Source organism: Myxocyprinus asiaticus, chromosome 11, assembly GCF_019703515.2.
Source record: "Myxocyprinus asiaticus isolate MX2 ecotype Aquarium Trade chromosome 11, UBuf_Myxa_2, whole genome shotgun sequence".
Classification (NCBI taxonomy): domain Eukaryota; kingdom Metazoa; phylum Chordata; class Actinopteri; order Cypriniformes; family Catostomidae; genus Myxocyprinus; species Myxocyprinus asiaticus.
In genome coordinates, this window is record NC_059354.1 from 5,217,155 (window position 1) to 5,238,083 (window position 20,929).

At 38.3% G+C, this 20,929-nt stretch overlaps 1 protein-coding gene across 2 annotated transcripts in view; it reads right to left on the bottom strand.

The window, feature by feature from the left end:
• Positions 1-20,929, bottom strand: part of LOC127448065 (dynein, cytoplasmic 1, intermediate chain 2a-like) — an 81,223-nt gene that overhangs the window by 15,821 nt on the left and 44,473 nt on the right. For both annotated transcript variants that reach the window (XM_051710342.1, XM_051710341.1), the window contains 7 exons: positions 16,322-16,405; positions 13,614-13,776; positions 13,397-13,496; positions 8,365-8,490; positions 1,634-1,780; positions 1,089-1,202; positions 203-336 (listed from right to left, as the gene is read on the bottom strand). In XM_051710342.1, the coding sequence (XP_051566302.1) occupies positions 203-336; positions 1,089-1,202; positions 1,634-1,780; positions 8,365-8,490; positions 13,397-13,496; positions 13,614-13,776; positions 16,322-16,405 (868 nt within the window). The remainder of the gene's footprint in view (positions 1-202; positions 337-1,088; positions 1,203-1,633; positions 1,781-8,364; positions 8,491-13,396; positions 13,497-13,613; positions 13,777-16,321; positions 16,406-20,929) is intronic.

The following is a 20,929-nucleotide window of genomic DNA, read 5'->3' on the forward strand; positions in this document are numbered from 1 at the left end:
AGAAACACTAATGTAATGTAATAAACTGCATGTATGCATGTCAGCAAAGTTTTACACCCTTGTATAGGCACCATGATTCTGTGTTACATGATTAGGCAGTTTTTCGATGTTCTCTGGGCTCATCAGGACACATTAATCACTTACACTACATACAAATGTGTTGCACTCTCCTGTGCACAATGAGTGTGTGTTTGTGTGTTACCTGCCATGGCGACAGGATGAGTACACTGATCCATCCTCACTCCCCACCACAAAGTTATTAACATCACCCAGAGGGAAGGACACGGAGGTGACTGCAACGGATTTAGACTGCTTAAACACCAGGTCCATACTGTCCTGTACTCACAGACAGACACACACACCGTTAACATTACAGCCAATACCCTCTCTTAGATTTTATATTCAACCAGCACTTTAGAAATCATTTACATGTGACACTGTGGTTTGAAAATGTTTTTATAAAGTCGTGGCTGAAGTTAATGTTATGCTGCCTGCAAATACAACACTGTGTGTGTTTAAGGGCAGCAGTGGGCCTTTAAATGAGTTCAAAATCACTATAAATCACTTCCTGGACCGGTCAATAATATCGGCACATAGCATTCATACATTTTGCCGCTTGAGTAAGAATGGTGCTTTGCTTTCACAAAGAGAGTGGGTAACTCTTAGAGGGTTTCAAACTTGCTTTGTTTCAGAGCCAGTCCGCATTGCAATGCCGAATCAAAGTGAAGAAATTACACAGAAATATATTACTATTGTATAATTATTTTCCAATATTCAATTTATAATAATAATAAATACTATTATTCAGATTTCTATTGTTGTGGTCCAGGCTCCAAAAAACAGTGTTAATGGAAAGTAGACTGAAACCATTTCCCATCTAAAATAGACCAAAATGAGACCTGAGTCCACATTTAGGGCCAGGGACAATGTGAATGCAAAGAGAACAGGGTTCTATTCCACACGGTTCACTTTTTAGTCCACATAAAGTCCTGGGCTTTAATATGAAAATGGTAACACCCATAAAAACTGGGCTGAATAACGGCTGGTACAGGTCATGTAATGGGCGAAGCAGAGAGGACTGTGGGCACCTGTGGCTGGGACAGCATGTCCAGACTCCAGGAGCACATCTTCCCATCCGTAGAGATGCTAATGAGGTTATGAGCATTCTGCGTGCCGACCACATTAACACAGTACACTGGGTGCTGGAAAATATGCATGGAAAAAGTAAATATCAAAAACAATATTTAGTTTTAGGGCATCCCATTTTATTAATTCACATTTAAAAACACAAAGACATCTTAAGATTCTTGGACTACATAATTAATGTAATTAATTATATTTATTTATCACACATTATACATTTTGCACATATACAGTGAAATTCTTTTTTTTTTTTTCCACACATCCCAGCTAAGCTGGGGTCAGAGTGCAGGGTCAGCCATGATACGGCGCCCCTGGAGCGGATAGGGTCAAGGGCCTTGCTCAAGGGCCCAACAGAGGCATCTTGGTGGTGCTGGGGCTTGAACCCCCGACCTTCTGATCAGTAACCCAGAGCCTTAACCGCTGAGCCACCATTGCCCCTACATAGTCTGTCTCAGCTCATTCCCTGTGTGTGGTGTGATGTCACATGTACCGTGTGGGCGGCAGCAGACAGAGGTGTCCTCTGGACAGGTGTGCGTTTGTTACTTCTGTTGTCCCACAGGACGATCTGTCCCGAGTAAGTCCCACCGACCACCAGGTTAGGATGAAACTTTGCAAATGCTGCAGACATGACTGCAGACTAGAGGAGAAAAAGAGAAATTTCCTATGTTTTAGCAATTTTTCTCAATTTCTCTATGGAGAAAATTAATGTCAGTGAACACTTTGGGGTAATGAAAGGTCTGCAACCCAACCCGAACCCAAAGTTTTCTTCACCAAGTAAAGAATTTTGTGATCCTCCACCACAGTTGTCTTCTGTGTTCTTTCTTTTTAAGAATGTATCAAATTGTTGATTTGGTCACTCCTAATTTTTCTCCTATGTCTTTGATGGATTTGTTTTTTTTTTTCAGCCTAATGATGGCGTGCTTTACTTGCATTGACACCCCTTTAAACCTCATAATGAGAGTTTACAGCAACAGCTTCCAGATGCAAATTCCACTTTTAAAATCAGCTCCAGACCTTTTAACTGCTTACTTTTGTGATCATTAAACAACTTTTCAGTCGATTCTCTAATTACTTTTGAGCCCTTAAAAAGGGGGTTCTATGTATAAAAAATGCTGTAATTCCTAAACAGTTCACCTAATTTGGATTAAAATCACTTCAAATCAAAGCGGACAGCCTGCACTTTAACCTCATGCGACCCCGCGTCCTTCTATGTGGACATTAGGGCTGCAACTAATTATTATTTTGATAATCAACTAATCAAACGATTATTAGAATGATTATTAGACTCTTCGGTGATTATTGCAACGATTAATCATTAGCTCTTGACCGATTATTCAGCTTGTGCCCCGACTTAAAAGGTTGTATTAAACGTGCTTACTAACAATAAAGAGGACAAAATCATCTTTTAAAAATACCTCTAAATGACATTCATTGAATTACGAGGAAACAAATACTTGGATTTGTATTGTCAATACAATTCATTAAAAATTTCACTACAAAAAAATCCTATTGTTATCGAGTGTTTTTGTCTTGTTTTCCATTTAAAATTGTCTAAAAATCCTTAAAACAAGATACATTTACTTGAGAAGTAACATATAAGATATTTAGACTTGCTTTAAGAGAATGTATCTTAAATATAAGTGTATTGTTTCACTTGGTTATACTTCTGCGAGTGCAGTAAAGACAAAATATACTCAGATTCAAGATACATTCTCTAAAAGAAAGTCTAAATATCTTATATGCTGCTTCTCAGGTGAATGTATCTTGTTTTAAGGATTTGTAGATATTTTAAAATATGTAAATATTAAATATTATATTCAACATTCTCCGATAACAATTTTTTCTTCTGCAGTAGAGCTCCTAAAGTAAATGTTTGTAAGGAGTTTTAGAAATTTATATTGGAAAACAAACCAAAAAAGACAAATCTAAAACTTTTTTTTTTTTTGCATTGTATAATGGGCTAAGACCACACACTCTCATCTTTTTGGTCACATCGATTCACCTTAAACTAACAAAAAACAAACTCCCTCTTCTTAATAGAGCTTGAATCGCTGATTTTCTTCACAATAAGATACACACGTGACACATATATTATGATTCACTACATCGTGAGCAATCACGTTATAATCTAGCTACAGCAAGCGCACGCCAGTGATGAGCGTCTCCGCATGAGACAGTATATCAGCCGGGAGAAGTTTGAAACACTCTCGTGCTGTTTTTCATGCGACTCATATAAGCGGCTCTGACCACACAGCTCTGACATTTTTTTAGACAATTTTTTATTGTCTAATCGTTTCAGCCCTAGTGGACAATGTGTTTTGTCTTCACTATATACGCTATGCATAACTGTATTAAATTTAAACTGACTGATCTCAGTTCAGAACACTTTGGCCTGTCATGAAAGGGTTCAAATTTGATGTACGGCGTCATGTGACATAACAATATGGTGCCGATCACAGCAGAGTTAATCTTTAGGAGGAATGCCAACAAAACTACATCTGATAAGAAACCTAATTAAGTTTTTACATTGAAACCTGTTTGAGTCAAAAGATTAGAGTCTCTAGTTTCATCCGATATGCCATTTTAAAAATGTGAGCTATTGTTTGCAAAACAGCACGCTGTTAAACACAATGACCACTGACATGGACTATAGCGCTATTTTTCCATTAGCAATCCTATTTTTACTGTGCATTATCACATTGAGAATCAATGTGTTAATCTAAAAGCTGAAGAATGTTGCTTTCAGAGGCTTTATATGGAGTTAGAATGAAAATAAGGTGCATTGTTTTGAGACCAGTGCAGACAGACAGCACACTGGAGGTTGTCATTCACTAAATACGGAGCAAGGGAGCATCCTATAGCTTTCTATACAGCGAAGTACATTCACTCCCAAAGTTCAGTTTCAGGCTGCAGATGATGGTTGGACTGCTCAACATGCTTGACAGACAATTGACAATGATAATCAGTACATACACTATATTGCCAAAAGTATTCGCTCACCCATCCAAATAATTGAATTCAGGTGTTCCAATCACTTCCATGGCCACAGGTGTATAAAATGAAGCACCTAGGCATGCAGACTGCTTCTACAAACATTTGTGAAAGAATGGGCCGCTCTCAGGAGCTCAGTGAATTCCAGCGTGGTACTGTGATAGGATGCCACCTGTGCAACAAGTCCAGTCGTGAAATTTCCTCGCTACTAAATATTCCACAGTCAACTGTCAGTGGTATTATAACAAAGTGGAAGCGATTGGGAATGACAGCAACTCAGCCACGAAGTGGTAGGCCACGTAAAATGACAGAGCGGGGTCAGCGGATGCTGAGGCGCATAGTGCGCAGAGGTCGCCAACTTTCTGCAGAGTCAATCGCTACAGACCTCCAAAGTTCATGTGGCCTTCAGATTAGCTCAAGAACAGTGTGTAGAGAGCTTCATGGAATGGGTTTCCATGGCCGAGCAGCTGCATCCAAGCCATACATCACCAAGTGCAATGCAAAGCATCGGATGCAGTGGTGTAAAGCACGCCGCCACTGGACTCTAGAGCAGTGGAGATGCGTTCTCTGGAGTGACGAATCACGCTTCTCCATCTGGCAATCTGATGGACGAGTCTGGGTTTGGCGGTTGCCAGGAGAACGGTACTTGTCTGACTGCATTGTGCCAACTGTGAAGTTTGGTGGAGGAGGGATTATGGTGTGGGGTTGTTTTTCAGGAGCTGGGCTTGGCCCCTTAGTTCCAGTGAAAGGAACTCTGAATGCTTCAGCATACCAAGAGATTTTGGACAATTCCATGCTCCCAACTTTGTGGGAACAGTTTGGGGATGGCCCCTTCCTGTTCCAACATGACTGCACACCAGTGCACAAAGCAAGGTCCATAAAGACATGGGTGAGCGAGTTTGGTGTGGAAGAACTTGACTGGCCTGCACAGAGTCCTGACCTCAACCCAATAGAGCACCTTTGGGATGAATTTGAGCGAAGACTGTGAGCCAGGCCTTCTCGTCCAACATCAGTGTCTGACCTCACAAATGCGCTTCTGGAAGTATGGTCAAAAATTCCCATAAACACACTCCTAAACCTTGTGGAAAGCCTTCCCAGAATAGTTGAAGCTGTTATAGCTGCAAAGGGTGGGCCGACGTCATATTAAACCCTATGGATTAAGAATGGGATGTCACTTAAGTTCATATGCGTCTAAAGGCAGGTGAGCGAATACTTTTGGCAATATAGTGTAGATTCAGAATTTATAATGTATAATTTTATTTTAACATGGTTGGCAGTGATTGGATGATGCTGGCCATTACTCTGAATCAGAATTAATTATGCTTGTTTCTGATTGTTAAAATGCTTCAGCACTGGCTATCACTTGTTTGTTTAACAGTACAAAGAGAGAACATTGAGATTTAGTTAAGCAAAAAAAACAAAAAAAACATTGTACCATAAAAGTCAAATCGACTCAAATAATTTTTATTTGTATAGTTTTTTATTTGTGCTTTTCCCAATACACATTGTTCCAAAGCAGCTACTCAGAAAATCAGCTGTAATGTCTATGACGTCTCAAAAACATGAATAACCAACACTCCTGGAAATAGAATAAACGATTCGATTAAAAAAATCTGACTTTCTATAGCTTGGTATTTTTTAACATTTCACAACTTAGTCCCGCCGTCCCCATATAAGAACATTTCATTTTAACTATTTGATCTACAATTATTTCTTTTTTTTGCATGTTTATTAGCGGATACTAGTTACATATCAAAAAGGGAAATGGAAAACACACACAGCAGTCATGCGGGGGTCTCAGGAGGTTAATCACATACTGACTGAAAAATGTCTCACTGTCCAAATTTAAACTTATGGAGGGTACAGTATATACACTGTATATCTATATATAGTGCTGTGAAAATGTATTTGCCTGATTTCTTCTGTTTTTGTGAATATCTCATACTAAATTGTTTCAAAAATTCAAACAAAATCTAACATAAAACAAATGCAATCTTAGTAAACATAAAATACAGTTTATAAATGATAATGTTATTTAATGAAGCAAAAAAGTTATCCAATATCCAATGGGCCTGTGTGGAAAAAGTATTTGCCCCCTTAGTTACTAAATCCCCAAATCTATGAAACTGCATTCATTATGGGGTTCAGCTGGACTAGACACACCCAGACCTGATTACTGCCAGCCCTGTTCAATCAAATCAACACCTAAATAGAACTTTTTTCTGCAGCATGAAGTTAGCTAAAAGGTCTCACCCAGTAGCACACTATGCCAAAGGAACTATGGACTCCAAAGAATCACAGTGAGGGCCATTATCTCCAAATGGAGAAAACTTGGCATAGTAGTGAACCTTCCCAGAAGTGGCCGACCTTCCAAATTTCCTCCAAGAGCACAGCGACGACTCATCCAGGAAGTCACAAAAAAGCCAAAGACAACATGCAAGGAACTGCAGGCCCCTCTCACATCAATGAAAGTCACTGTTCATGACTCCACTATCAGAAAGACTCTGGGCAAAAATGCCATCCATGGAAGTGTGGCAAGGCGAAAACCACTGCTAACCCAGAAGAACATTAAGTCTCATCTGAATTTTGCCAAAACACACCTTGATGATCTTCAAACCTTTTGGGAGAATGTTCAGTGGACTGATGAGTTGAAAGTGGAACTGTTTGAAAGACAGAGGTCCCGTTACATCTGGTGTAAATCAAACACAGAATTCCACAAAAAGAAACTCATTCCTACGATCAAGCATGGTGGTGGTAGTGTGATGGTGTTGCTTTGCTGCTTCAGGGCCAGGGCGACTTGCAATAATTGAGGAAACATTAATTCTGCTCTCTACCAGAAATTCCTAAAGGAGAATGTCCGGTCATCACTCCATGAGTTGAAGCTCAAACGCAACTGGATTATGCAGCAAGACAATGATCCAAAGCATAGGAGTAAGTCCACCTCTGAATGGCTCAAAAGAAGTATAATTAAAGATTTGGAGTGGCCTAGTCAAAGTCCTGACTTGAACACGATAGAGATACTGTGGCAGGACCTTAAATGGGCAGTTCATGCTCAAAAACCCTCCAATGTGGCTGAACTAAAGCAGTTCTGCAAAGAAGAGTGGGCCAAAATTCCACCACAGCGTTGTAGAAGACTGATCTCCAGTTATCAGAAGCATTTTATTGCAGTTTTTGCTGCTAAAGGTGGCACAACCAGCTATTCAGTTTAAGGGGGCAGTTAGTTTTTCACACTGGTGATATATGTGTTGGATAACTTTTTTGCTTCATTTAAAAATATATATATATATTTGAAAACTGTATTTTGTGTTTACTCAGGTTGCCTTTGTTTTATATTATATCTCATTTGAAGATATAAAACAATTTAGTATGAAAAACACAAAAATAGAAGAAATCAAAAACTTTTTCATAGCACTGCACATATATTGGTAATGGTGTGAAGGGGTTCACAAGGATGCATTATTTCAATTTAAACTCTGAAAATGCCATAGCTTCAGACTTCAATAGGCTTCAAACCCAATACAAGTAAAGCACCCAAAAATAGAGTTCTTATTTTTATTCTGTATAGTGAAAAAACTTAATTTAATGTGCCACAGGCCCTCTTTGTCCAGGATTATTTGATCTGTTGCTATCTAAACTCTGAGCTAAAGACCACTAGGACAGTTTACCAGCCCCAACACACTTCACAAACACAGTCCACAAGATAGAAAAAGAAATGAATTCACACTTCTGTGAGTGTGTGTAGATAAATGTGGAGTTTTCTGTACGTGTGTGAGCTGTGTATCCTGAGGGCAGCACATGTGGTTGCAACTGCGTCACCTGACAGGATTTTGTCAGTCACTTGGTTTCAAATAATGCTGCAACGCAACAGGTTGTCTCGCCCACAGTGAAATCTTACTGGTCCATTCTTGTCGTAATGTTTAAAACATTAAACATTAGTTGTTTCTGATTGACTGTGATTTGCTGCATTGCATGCCTTTTTCCACTGTTGGTGTTGACATACAGTATGTGAATGCAACAAGGGTGAAATAACAGTGTGCAGGAAATTGAGAGCAGAGAGAGAGAGATTGAGAGACGTCTGGCTGCAGGCCACCTGTGAGAACTGTGGGACGAGTTTCAGGAGGTGTGTATGTGTGGAGGAGTGGAAGTGAGCTGTTCATTGAAGGCAGGTGTGTGTGTGTGTGTGTGTGTGTGTGTGTGTGTGTGTGTGTGGGTGTGTGTGTGTGTATATACCTGACAGTGGAAGACATACTCCGGTGTGGTCTTCTTGTACTTCATGTTCCAGACCAAAGCCACTCCATCAGGCTCATGTGGAGCTTCCTCATTGTTGTTATAAGAGGCGACCAGCAGCTCAGGATACTGTGGACACACACATGTTTATAGGGGAGGACAGCAAGGACACATTGTAAAACATAGCGTGTAAAATCGTTTGACTACCTTTAAAGTCTGGTCCAATGAGCACCTGATCGACATGTAAAAACGAATCAAACTGTGGTTGGTTACTTAACGTGACATTTAGGGGCAAATATGCACATTCTCTCAGCAGAGTAAGAGAGTCCAATTCATTTCACGAAATCAGTTTGTTTGGACGGTTCCTTCAAATTCATTGATTTATTGGATTTGTAACATTTGTTTTATTTGGAGCAAAATAAATATTTAGTGGAAAATGGTTGTTTATCACTATGATTCAGTTACGTAAATGAGATTATGGGTCATTGACAAATAAGGATGTCCGAGATGGATTGTTTTTTTTTTAATCTTTTAAAAAAAAAAACTACTTTACAACATGAGTCAAGTTTGTAGAAATGCAGTCTTTGTGTCCATTTTGGTTTCTACATTTTTTTAAAACAATCTATCTATCTATCTATCTATCTATCTATCCAGTATATATATATATATATATATATATATATATATATACACAGCACAGTATATATACCTGTATACATACACAGGCGGCCAAAAGTTTGGAATAATGTACAGATTTTGCACTTATGGAAAGAAATTGGTACTTTTATTCACCAAAGTGGCATTCAACTGATCACAATGTATAGTCAGAACATTATTAATGTGAAATATTACTATTACAATTTGAAAAAAAATTTCAGAACTTCTTAAACTACTTCAAAGAGTTCTCATCAAAAAATCCTCCACATGCAGCAATAACAGCTTTGCAGATCCTTGACATTCTAGCTGTCAGTTTGTCCAGATACTCAGGTGACATTTCACACCACGCTGTCTTGTCGGGCACTTCTCACACACTTTACAGTCTAGCTGATCCCACAAAAGCTCAATGGGGTTAAGATCCATAACACTCTTTTCCAATTATCTATTGTCCAATGTCTGTGTTTCTCTGCCAACTCTAACCATTTCTTTTTGTTTTTGTGTTTCAAAAGTGACTTTTTCTTTGCAATTCTTCCCATAAGGCCTGCACCCCTGAGTCTTCTCTTTACTGTTGTACATGAAACTGATGTTGAGCGGGTAGAATTCAATGAAGCTGTCAGCTGAGGACATGTGAGACGTCTATTTCTCAAACTAGAGACTCTGATGTACTTATCCTGTTGTTTAGTTGTACATCTGGTCTTCCACATCTCTTTCTGTCCTTGTTAGAGCCAGTTGTCCTTTTTCTTTGAAGACTGTAGTGTACACCTTTGTATGAAATCTTCAGTTTTTTGGCAATTTCAAGCATTATATAGACTTCATTCCTCAAAACAATGATTGACTGATGAGTTTCTAGAGAAAGCTGTTTCTTTTTTGCCATTTTTGATCTAATATTGACCTTAAGACATGCCAGTCTATTGCATACTGTGGCAACTCAAAAACAAACACAAAGACAATGTTAAGATTCATTTAATGAACCAAATAGCTTTAAACTGTGTTTGATATAATGGCAAGTGATTTTCTAGAACCAAATGATCAATTTATCATGATTACTCAAGGATAAGGTGTTGGAGTGATGGCTGCTGGAAATGGGGCCTGTCTAGATTTGATCAAAAATGACTTTTTTCAAATAGTGATGGTGCTGTTTTTACATCAGTAATGTCCTGACTATACTTTGATTTATTGAATGCCACTTTGTTGAATTAATGTACCAATTTCCATCCCGAAACAGAAAAATCTGTACATTATTCCAAACTTTTGGCCACCAGTGTATATAATGAGTTTACAAATGTCAAGTGGTGTAACCATCAAGCAAAAGGTATTAAAATACTTTCCTTGCACTTTGAATACAAATCAGTGCATACAACTTAATCATTCATCTCAAAAAGTTTTCAAACATATTTAAAAAAAAATATATATATATATATTTACAAATATCATGGATTTCTCAGTCATAAATATCAAGAAGTTTCTTAAGGTTGCTACATTTGACCTTAACAAAACATGCCTTTTCATAAAATGTCAAAATATCTTACATATAATACCCTATATACTGTACAATATACAGTATATACAGTATATATATAAGAATTACGTATTTTAGTTTCATAACAAAATTCAATGAAGTTGAATTGTGTAATTTTTTACTAAATTAAATGAATGAAACAATATTTAGGTTTTTTAAATTTTGTTTTTTTAAAGATTATTTAATTCAATTTGACAGAATTTTGATGAAACTGAAGTGTGTAAATGTTTAAATTATTTTTTTGAGTGTAATGACCTTCACACTCAGTAAGAGGGTCCTCTCTGTTTTATGGATTTCATATCACATGACAACAAAGTGGATGCCTGCATAATGGTTACATCACTTGACTTAGATTTGGTGAACTTTTCAGATAAGTTTTTTTTAATATTTTTTATTTTTTTATTCTTTTCTCCCAATTTGGAATGCCCAATTCCCAATGTGCTTTTAAGTCCTCGTGGTCACGTAGTGATTCACCTCAGTCCGGGTGGCGGTGGATGAATCCCAGTTGCCTCCGTGTCTGAGACTGTCAACCCACGCATCTTATCACGTGGCACGTGTGGAGGCTTCATGCCATCCAATGCGGCAACCACGGTGAACTCACCACGCGCCCCACCGAGAACAAACCACATTATAGCGACCACGAGGAGGTTACCCCATGTGACTCTACCCTCCCTAGCAACCGGGCCAATTTGGTTGCTTGGGAGACCTGACTGGAGTCACTCAGCACGCCCTGGGATTCGAACTAGCAAACTAGCGACCTCCAGGGGCCAGCGTCTTTACCACTGAGCTACCCAGGCCCCAGTTTTTTTAAATATTAATATTTTAAAACCATTTGTATCACTGCTTATTTAAAAATAATAATAATAAATTATTATTTTATACAACTTAAGCCAACATTTTTTTTTCAAGAATTTCAGCAAATATATATTAAAGTGAATTGAACTCAGCCATCTTGGTTCCGGAAGTTGTTTTTTTCATAGAGATTTAAAGAAAGTCTTCATAAAAGAGTTGTAAGCCCTGAACTAAACCAACCAGTGCCATGGTGAATCACAACATTACAAACTTTGATTTGAAGCAAAAAAGTATTTAAAAATTGAACAAAAAGACGAAGATGGTACAAGACTGTGTACTTAACATCTTTCATGAGGGAATGGACTAGTACAATCCCATGAAAGACCGTGAATTACATAAATGAAAAACAATTGAAAAAATAAAACTATTTATTTAAAGTTGTTGTTTGAAAATGCATATTTTTCTTTATGTTCTGGCCTTCCGTCCACACTCAGGCAGCATTTTTGACAGCGAAAACAGAGTTTTCGAAAATGCCCTCCCAAGTGGATACATTTTAAAATGCCGTCTACGCGTAGTAGTGTGGACAGGGAAAATGGAGACATTGGAAATCAATCACGTATTTGTTGTCATGTGACGCAATCATGTGGTTCATTCAACCCAAAACAATGAAGATGAGAGTAGCCCATGTTGTAGCGGTGTTGTTGTGCTTGATATCCACTTTGATAGCGTTGTTTAAGATAAATGTACATTTGTACAAACTTCACAATGCATTTCTTCAAAGGTGATGGGAAGTTTACTCGAAATTGGTGTCTGGCGGCAGAACACCAGGATAACAGCATGGAGCGGCAACTGTCTACATGCGTAGTAAGGGGACTTAAACTTTTTCATACGTTTCAGTGTGGATGAGCAACTTTTCAAAAACGGCAGTGTGGATGGAGTGCGTTTTGAAAACGAAACCGTTTTCAAATTTATCCGGATTAATGTGGACGTAGCCTAAGAGTCTAATGAAAGGAGAACAATATCTGTTATGGAGTAGGAAACAAACATTTCCACTATAGACGCACAGTCCCAAATCACTAAAATGGTTTACATATGAATACTATATTTAGGCCTATAGAAATAAGGTGTTAAGTTTGATTTTTCACAGTACCTTGAAGTACCAAAAAAACTGTTAAAGTTTCTAGATGCACAGAAGATCAAAAATAAATATTAAATACAAACATGAAATGCAGCTACATATGTGAAATATGAATTAATTGAAATTATGTAAAAAGACAAAAAATAAAATAAAAACTGCATCACATGTACTGTATGACTGTGTGCATCAGCCATCACCAAAGACCATTTCTGACCCAGAAAAAACCCTGCAAGTAACTTTTTTAAAGGGTAATTTGAATGTAATTTAACTACTTAGAAACTGAACATTGAGAGATCTCAATCACGGGCTGAAACGATCGCACATATTTGTTTGTGTTGAGGCAAGAAACACGACATTCACTGAGATAAATTATGCTGTAGATCTATTATACAGAACTACTGTAGTAAGAGCGACTCTCCAAAATATGGGCTTCTGTTTAAAAGTCAAAAGACATTATATTCAAAAAGCAGATCTAAACACAAAGTAAATGTGACACTCATCTTTCTATTCATTTTTGTGTGTTTTATGTTTTGTGTATAAATGTGTACATTTTGCAGCACTGAAAACATGTTTACCAGATGAGCTCCAGCATTTGGTTGTGCTTTTAGGCTAATGTGATATTCAGGGACAGCTCACCAGTCTGGTTTCATTTTAAGCTATATTTCACCATGTCAGTGCTCAATTTGATGTTGTTATGGAATTTGGGTATCACTTTACTTTCAGCCTGTATATATATATATATATATATATATATATATATATATATATATATATATATATATATATATATAAAAAACGCAATACAAAGGTATTGATAATGCCTCATACACATTGCCATGCATTTCATCTTGTCATTAATGATTATACTGTAATCACAGATTCATAGGTGTAGTTTTTAAATGTGAAGTCTAGGAGAGACAGTAACACACCTGTGGGGACCAATCCAGACATGTGACCACTCGCTGTTTGGACCAGCGCTCATCAACAAACTTCCTGTTTAGAGACAGTTTGGCTCCAGCCTGCATCTCACTGAACACACACACAGAGAGAAAATCATCTGATGTTAGGCAATGCATTTGAGACAGTGTAAGAGTTGCCCAGCTGAGTGTCTTTGTGATATTCTTGGTGAGTAGAGCAGAGCGTTACCCCTCCTTCTCCTGCATGTCACGGCCGCTGTAGTCAAAGAAAACATCCACGTGTTCAGAGAGAGCACGCTCCATGATGCGTGTGCTGTGGTCGAAAAACTCCATGAAGTCTTCAGAGTGCAGGATCTGTAACTTCTCCTCCTCTGTGAGCTCATGAGGGGGCGCTACACACATAAACAGACAAGTCACAATGCTGAAACAGATAAAACTAATTGCATCTACCCATCTATCTATCCATCCAGCTGATGGCTTATTTGACTATCTATTGGTTTATCTACAGTTGAAGTTAGACGTTTACATACACTTAGGTTGAAGTCATTAAAACTAATTTTTTAACCACTCCACAGATTCAATATTAGCAAACAATAGTTTTGGCAAGTCGTTTAGGACATATACTTTGCGCATCTCACAAGTAATTTTTCCAACAATTGTTTACAGACAGATTGTTTCACTTTTAATTGACTATATCAATTACAGTGGGTCAGAAGTTTACATTAAGTTAACTGTGCCTTTAAGCAGCTTAGAAAATTCCAGAAAATGATGTCAAGCCTTTAGACAATTAGCCAATTAGCTTCTGATAGGAGGTGAACTGAATTGGAGGTGTACCTGTGGATGTATTTTAAGGCCTACCTTCAAACTCAGTGCCTCTTTGCTTGACATCATGGGAAAATTAAAAGAAATCAGCCAAGACCTCAGAAAAAAAAATTGGACCTCCACAAGCCTGGTTAATCCTTGGGAGTAATTTCCAATCACCTGAAGGTACCAAGTTTATATGTACAAACAATAGTATGCAAGTATAAACACTATAAGACCACGCAGCCATCATACAGCTCAGGAAGGAGACGCATTCTGTCTCCTAGAGATTAACGTAGTTTGGTGCAACAAGTACAAATCAAACCCAGAACAATAGCAAAGGACCTTGTGAAGATGCTGGAGGAAACAGGTAGACAAGTATCTATATCCACAGTAAAACGAGTCCTATATCAACACAACCTGAAAGGCTGCCCAGCAAGGAAGAAGTCACTGCCCCAAAACCGCTATAAAAAAGCCAGACTACAGTTTGCAAGTGCACATGGGGACAAAGAGCTTACCTTTTGGAGAAATGTCCACTGGTCTAATGAAACAAAAATTGAACTGTTTGGCCATAATGACCATCATTATGCTTGAAGGAAAAAGGGTGAGGCTTGCAAGCCGAAGAACACCATCCCAGCTGTGACGCACGGGGGTGGCAGCATCATGTTGTGGGGGTGCTTTGCTGCAAGAGGGACTGGTGCACTTCACAAAATAGATGGCATCATGAGGAAGGAAAATTATCTCAAGACTTCAGCCAGGAAGTTAAAGCTCGGTTGCAAATGGGTCTTCCAAATGGACAATGACCACGAGCATACCTCCAAAATTGTGGCAAAATGGCTTAAGGACAGCAAAGTCAAGGTATTGGAATGGCCATCACAAAGCCCTGACCTCAATCCGATAGAAATTTTGTGGGCAGAACTGAAAAATCATGTGCGAGCAAGGGGACCTACAAACCTGACTCAGTTACACCAGTTCTGTCTGGACAAATGGGCCAAAATTCCAGCAACTTTTTGTGAGAAGCTTGTGGAAGGCTACCCAAAATGTTTGACCCAAGTTAAACAATTGAAAGGCAATGCTACCAAATACTAACAAAGTGTATGTAAACTTCTGTCCCACTGGGAATGTGATGAAAGAAATAAACGTTGAAATAAATCATTCTCTCTACTATTATTCCGATATTTCACATTCTTAAAATAAAGTAGTGATCCAAACTGACCTAAGAGAGGCAATGTTTTCTACGATTAAGTGTCAGGAATTTTGAAAAACTGAGTTTAAATGTATTTGGCTAAGGTGTATTTAAACTTCCAACTTCAACTGTAGCTAGCCTGCTGTTTGTCTTACTGTAATGTCTGTATAGCCATCAAACTAGTTTAAACTTTCAGACAAGGCTTTGTCAGGCCAACATCAAAGTTTGTCAACTTCAATCATACTTTACCTATCTAGTGAAAAATGTAATTGCACATTCGAGGTGACAATGCGGCCACAACCTGAACTGAAATGTATTAAAGGGGTCATGACATGCCTTTTTTATTATTTAAATATGTTCCTTGATGTTCACTTATAATATTAGTAACATTTTTTTTTTTTTGCACAAAACAGTCATATATTTGTAAAACAGTCACTCGGTTTTGGTGCTGCTCTCCTTTAAGACTTGAAAGTCTGATTGGCTCTCTTGACTGACCAGCTTTCTCACTGCACTACTGGGCGGGGCTATGGAAGTGATAAGGTAAAGTAGGTGTTGATGTGTCGTTGTGGAGGCAGTCAGATGCAAATGTCTACCACAGTGTGACATCACAATGTGGAAGTCTTGAGTTCTGAAACTTACGGTATGTTTTGATAGTACAATAAACTCTTATATGTTAAAAGATCAAGAAAAATGTGATTAAATTTTTTCAATAATTCAAAAGTCTGAATTCCATTAGGCCTTCCAATTCACATTACACTGAATACTTCTGCTTTAAATATCTGGGTTGAGTAACAAACACTGCAAATACTCATAGGCTCTGATGTGACACTTCCATAGTGTGCTCTTCACTCATCAATAAGATAGCAACAAATATCAGCGTTTGGATATTCTAGAAACAGGCAGAAATATGAAGCATTAAACACACTGGTTTTGTTTGATGCTTAAAGTACCTTCATCCTCCAGTTTCTCCACTGGTTTCTCTTTCTCGGCCTCGACTGCTGGCTGTGAGGGAGGGGTCTCTTCCTCCTCTTCCTCTGCAAAAAAAAAAAAAAAAAAAAAAAAAAGATAAAAAGAAACATGAAACATGAACAGCTGCAGTAATGTGTCTTTAAAGTGGTCACAACATGGGAAACAAGATTTTCAGACCTAAAACCTAGTCCAACCAAATCATTTACTCAAAATAAACTTAAAAACAGCTTATTAAGACATTTTCATAATAGTGACATGCATGAGCACTGGGGTTTGCCATTGCCAACCGGCCCATATAATCCGGAATTGTCCCATTTTTAAGGGAACAGAATTGCGTTCTGTAATAAATCCACACGTGACAACTTGTCCTGTATTTTAGTGTCCAAACAGCTGAGCACGTCTCAGTATTTGTTTGCATCATTTCCACATTCAATTGTTAATGAATGGTAAAACAAATCAAGAGAAATTGACTGGAAGCACATATTGCTACTACACTTGACAGCTGGGGAGAACAAGAAAGTAACTGTTTCCCACCACTGCGAGGTGCAAGCACAATTACATCACAATAAAACATTGTTATATTACATATGTCTGTGCTCTTTCTGGAAGAATATTAAAAAATTTGAATGTGGCTTAATGTACTACACCAACCATGGAGAAAAACCAGGGAGGATGAAAATGTTCTACTGATAAATTCTAAACAACGACACTGTAATCCATATAGCCTACAAGTGTTTTCTCCCAGCAAACATGGGAACTCCTTCAACAGAGCGAAACAGTCTGATTCTGGAAGTAAAAATCTCATTATTTTTTTTCCACAGGAGAATAGATCTGAACGACCTACCGTGAGCTCTGAGGTTGTTTTTAGATGGTATATGCTTCTGCTGAAGCCATCTGTCCACTTTATTTCAACTTTATTTAAAAAAAAAAAAATGTGTTTAGTAGCAGAATTCTTGATGAAGAACTACACTTCCCATGATCCTGAAGAGAAAGACCCGCCAATCAGAATCTGAGTCAACGAAACGTGGCAAATTTGCTTAGTAGGGACCACCCACTCCCATGATGCACCATTAATGACGCCATCGAGTACCACTCCCTACACTCTCAATCAACAACTTTAAATATTTTTACATTTTTACATTGTTTTCAAATCAATTACATCTGATCTGTCTTGTAACTTTGTCTTTTTGTCTGATTTTCAAATACATTTTTGCTTCAAATCAATGTTTGTAATGTTGTGATTCACCTCGGAGCTGGTTGGTTTGGTTCATGGCTTACAATTCTTTATGAAGAATTTGATGAAATCCCAAAGGAAAAAATGGATTGCAAAAGTAGTGTAGTGTGTCTGTTTGAACATTGTATCTGCATCCGCGAGTCCGTCCTCTCTCTGCTCTACAGGAGACTAAAGCATCACAGAGGTCTTATCCTACAGCCCCCCAACACACTCCCAACGTAACTGAGACAGGGACTATTAAACAGAGCATCCCACACACACACGCACGCACGGCAGCAGGTGCCATTGGCTGAGACAGCTGATGGGTGTGTGAGTGTGTGTTAGGCAGATGGTTTGGCTGCGAGTGTGTGTGTGGTGGCACTGGGATGGCACAGGGCTTTCTGCCTCACTGCCCGCAGTCAAGACTCTCTCCGGATACAGAAGTCAGTGCAATTAGAGAGTCGGCAGGGGGTCTGTGGACCGCTATTCACTCCCTAAACATGAGCCTGTCCAGCTGTAAGCCACACACAGAGCTCATCACCCACAATACTGATGCTCCAATAAACGCAAAGTTCAGGAAAAACTGTTCATGGAAAAGTTCAGCCAAAAATTAAAAACATCTTTATTCACTCACCCTCATGTCATTTCAAACCCATATGACTTTGTGTCTTCTGTTAAATATTTTTTTTTCTGTCTGTATTCTGGCCATTCTTTTCCATATAATGAAAGTGAATGAAGGCTGGCTTAAGCTCCAAAGTGAAAAAAAAAATACATCATAAAAGTACCAAAAAAGTATTCCATATGACGTGTGCTATATCCCAAGTCTTCTGAAGTCATACGATAGCTGTGTGTGAAGACCAAAGTCATTACTCCCTGAAAATATCCCCCTCTGCTGTAGCTCTTAAATCTATAAAGCCCCTTAGAGGACGGGGAGGGAATGTATTTCTGGAATAGTTTTGTGTTCCCTCGCAATGTTCTTTTTGTTCAGTGCATTTTGCGTTTCCTTACAATTGCAAGGGAGCTTAAACTATTGCGAGGAAATGCAAAACGTTTTGCGAAGTAGCATTAACTATTGCAAGGTAGCATAAATGTAGCACAAAATACTTACTGTGAGGCAATGCAAACTGTGGCGAGAGAACGCAATACTTGTGTCAAGTGAATATAAACTATTACGAGAGAATGCAAAAACGTACTGTGAGGGAGCGTTGACTATTATGAGGGGGTGTAAACTTTATGTGAGACAGCATTATATTTTGCGAGGCAATGCAAATCTTATTGCAAGGGAGTTATATGAAAGACTTTATTATTTTATATTATATTATACAGCCTCAGTTGATAATGCAAGTGCACTGTAATACTACAACAATACGTCAATGCAATACACATAATAACACTGTGAACTAAAAACATAAAATGAGGATTTAATAATAATGGGGATAAAATACACTTTGTTAAACATGAAAATTATATGCTTGAATATGCAATATAACAATAACAAGAAGTCAATTTTAGAACTCATGAATGTTAGTAAACATGTCACTGTACCTTCCCCCGACAACATGGATACATCGCAATCAGTAAACACATGAGTATTGTTCGATTCATACGAGCATGACAACCAACATAACCTTCAACCAACCCTACCAGAAAACATATCCAAGCATTATAGCAGGTAAACAACTTTGTCAAACGGATAACAGATAGACATCTATCCAGACAGCAGCTATGCTGTCCTGAACTGTGTGAAAGTGACTGACTGAACTGAACAGCGCAGTTAGTTTCTCAAGCAGGAACATGTGACAAAAACATTCAGTAGACAAAAAACACCAGAAAACAAGACTTGTGGGAAATCAGATGGGACCTTGGAGCTTTATACAGCTTTATACTGTGTGTGCCACAGAAGAGGTGGTAAGTCTATTCCTCACAGCCTCGTTTTCATTGCCGTTAAAGATCGAAGATAGCGCTAGTGTCAATAAGGTCTATTCCAAATGCTGATCAGGGATGATGGTGCGCGTAGCTGCTGGTCTAGGATCAGTTTCAAACCTAAAGCACTAGTGAGGAGGAAAAAGCTGACTATAGATGAGTGGCTGCGGCCATATTAATCTTACATCGCTTGAGTGGCAGCGAGCGATCAAAGTAGAATGTCTTTATTTCTGAAATAATTTTACATTTTAAAAGAACAATTTTTAAATTAAAGAGTGTAATTCTTGTATTAAACCCTATTTATTAGATTATGGCAGTAAACTAACTTGTTCATCAAAGTTTATAACTTTCTTTATTAAATGCGGTAAGATAGTACTTAATACATATTCAATTTGCAGCTATGCCGACTGAAAACAAATCGGTAATATATAGGCTTGATCTTGCCTTCGCTTAAATAATGAATATCAGTATTGGCGTCTGTGAAAATAACAATAATAAACAATTTATTCCTTATTCTTCAGTTTATTGCACCATTTGTTTTATGGAATGTGAATGTTCAACAGTAGGTATTACCTGCAATTTAAAAAAAAATTGAATTTCATGTATAGGTCCAGATGGCAAGAAATGCATTTTATTTTTATTATTATTATTATTATTTTAAAACTTCGACCCTCAAAAATATGTTCCCTCTGTTGTGAGGGAACGCACATCTATTTCTGAAAATAAATTCCCTTACTGTCCTCTAAAGGGCTCCGTACAAATCAAATATGGAACGACATGACAGCGAATAAATGATGACAGATTTCTATTTTTGGGTGATCTTTCCCTTTAATTTCTCCACAAATAATTATGTACAATAAGCAAAACAAAGGTTTCCGCACTCCCCCCATGTAAATGGCATGCTTTTTTACAAGACCCGAAAAACTTGTTTCAATAGAGAGTGAAATCACCCTTTTCCTGCAATAATCAAAATGATAATGTCATCTGTCAGATTTTACATTGGGAACGTGTCCTCCACGGCTCTCACAGGAGGGCCAGTGTGGAGAGGGGGGTTATAGAGTTGTTCTGATGACATGGGCCATCTCGCCGCGCCTGGCCCGTACTCATGAAGGAGAGAGAAGAGAAGGTTAAAATCTTTCCTTTCAAGGGCCTCAATCAGGCTTGGAGGAAAACAGTAATCAGTGTCTTTCAGTCCGGGGCCCGAACGCAACACGGCCCTTTCTCCGCCAGCCAGACCCGAGCAATCAACCTGCCAGGCATTAGCAGCGAAAAGACAATCTGAAAATAAGGGGTGTAATGCACCTGCCAGTAAAAATGCCCATTTGGAGAAAAGCAAGTGATCCTGGTGACCCCACAGAGGGAAGGAGAGAGAGAGAAACATTTAACAGAATTCACCCTGATGGCAGATCCCCTTGTCTTCGACACCTCATCTCAAAGCAGCAGCAATTATAGC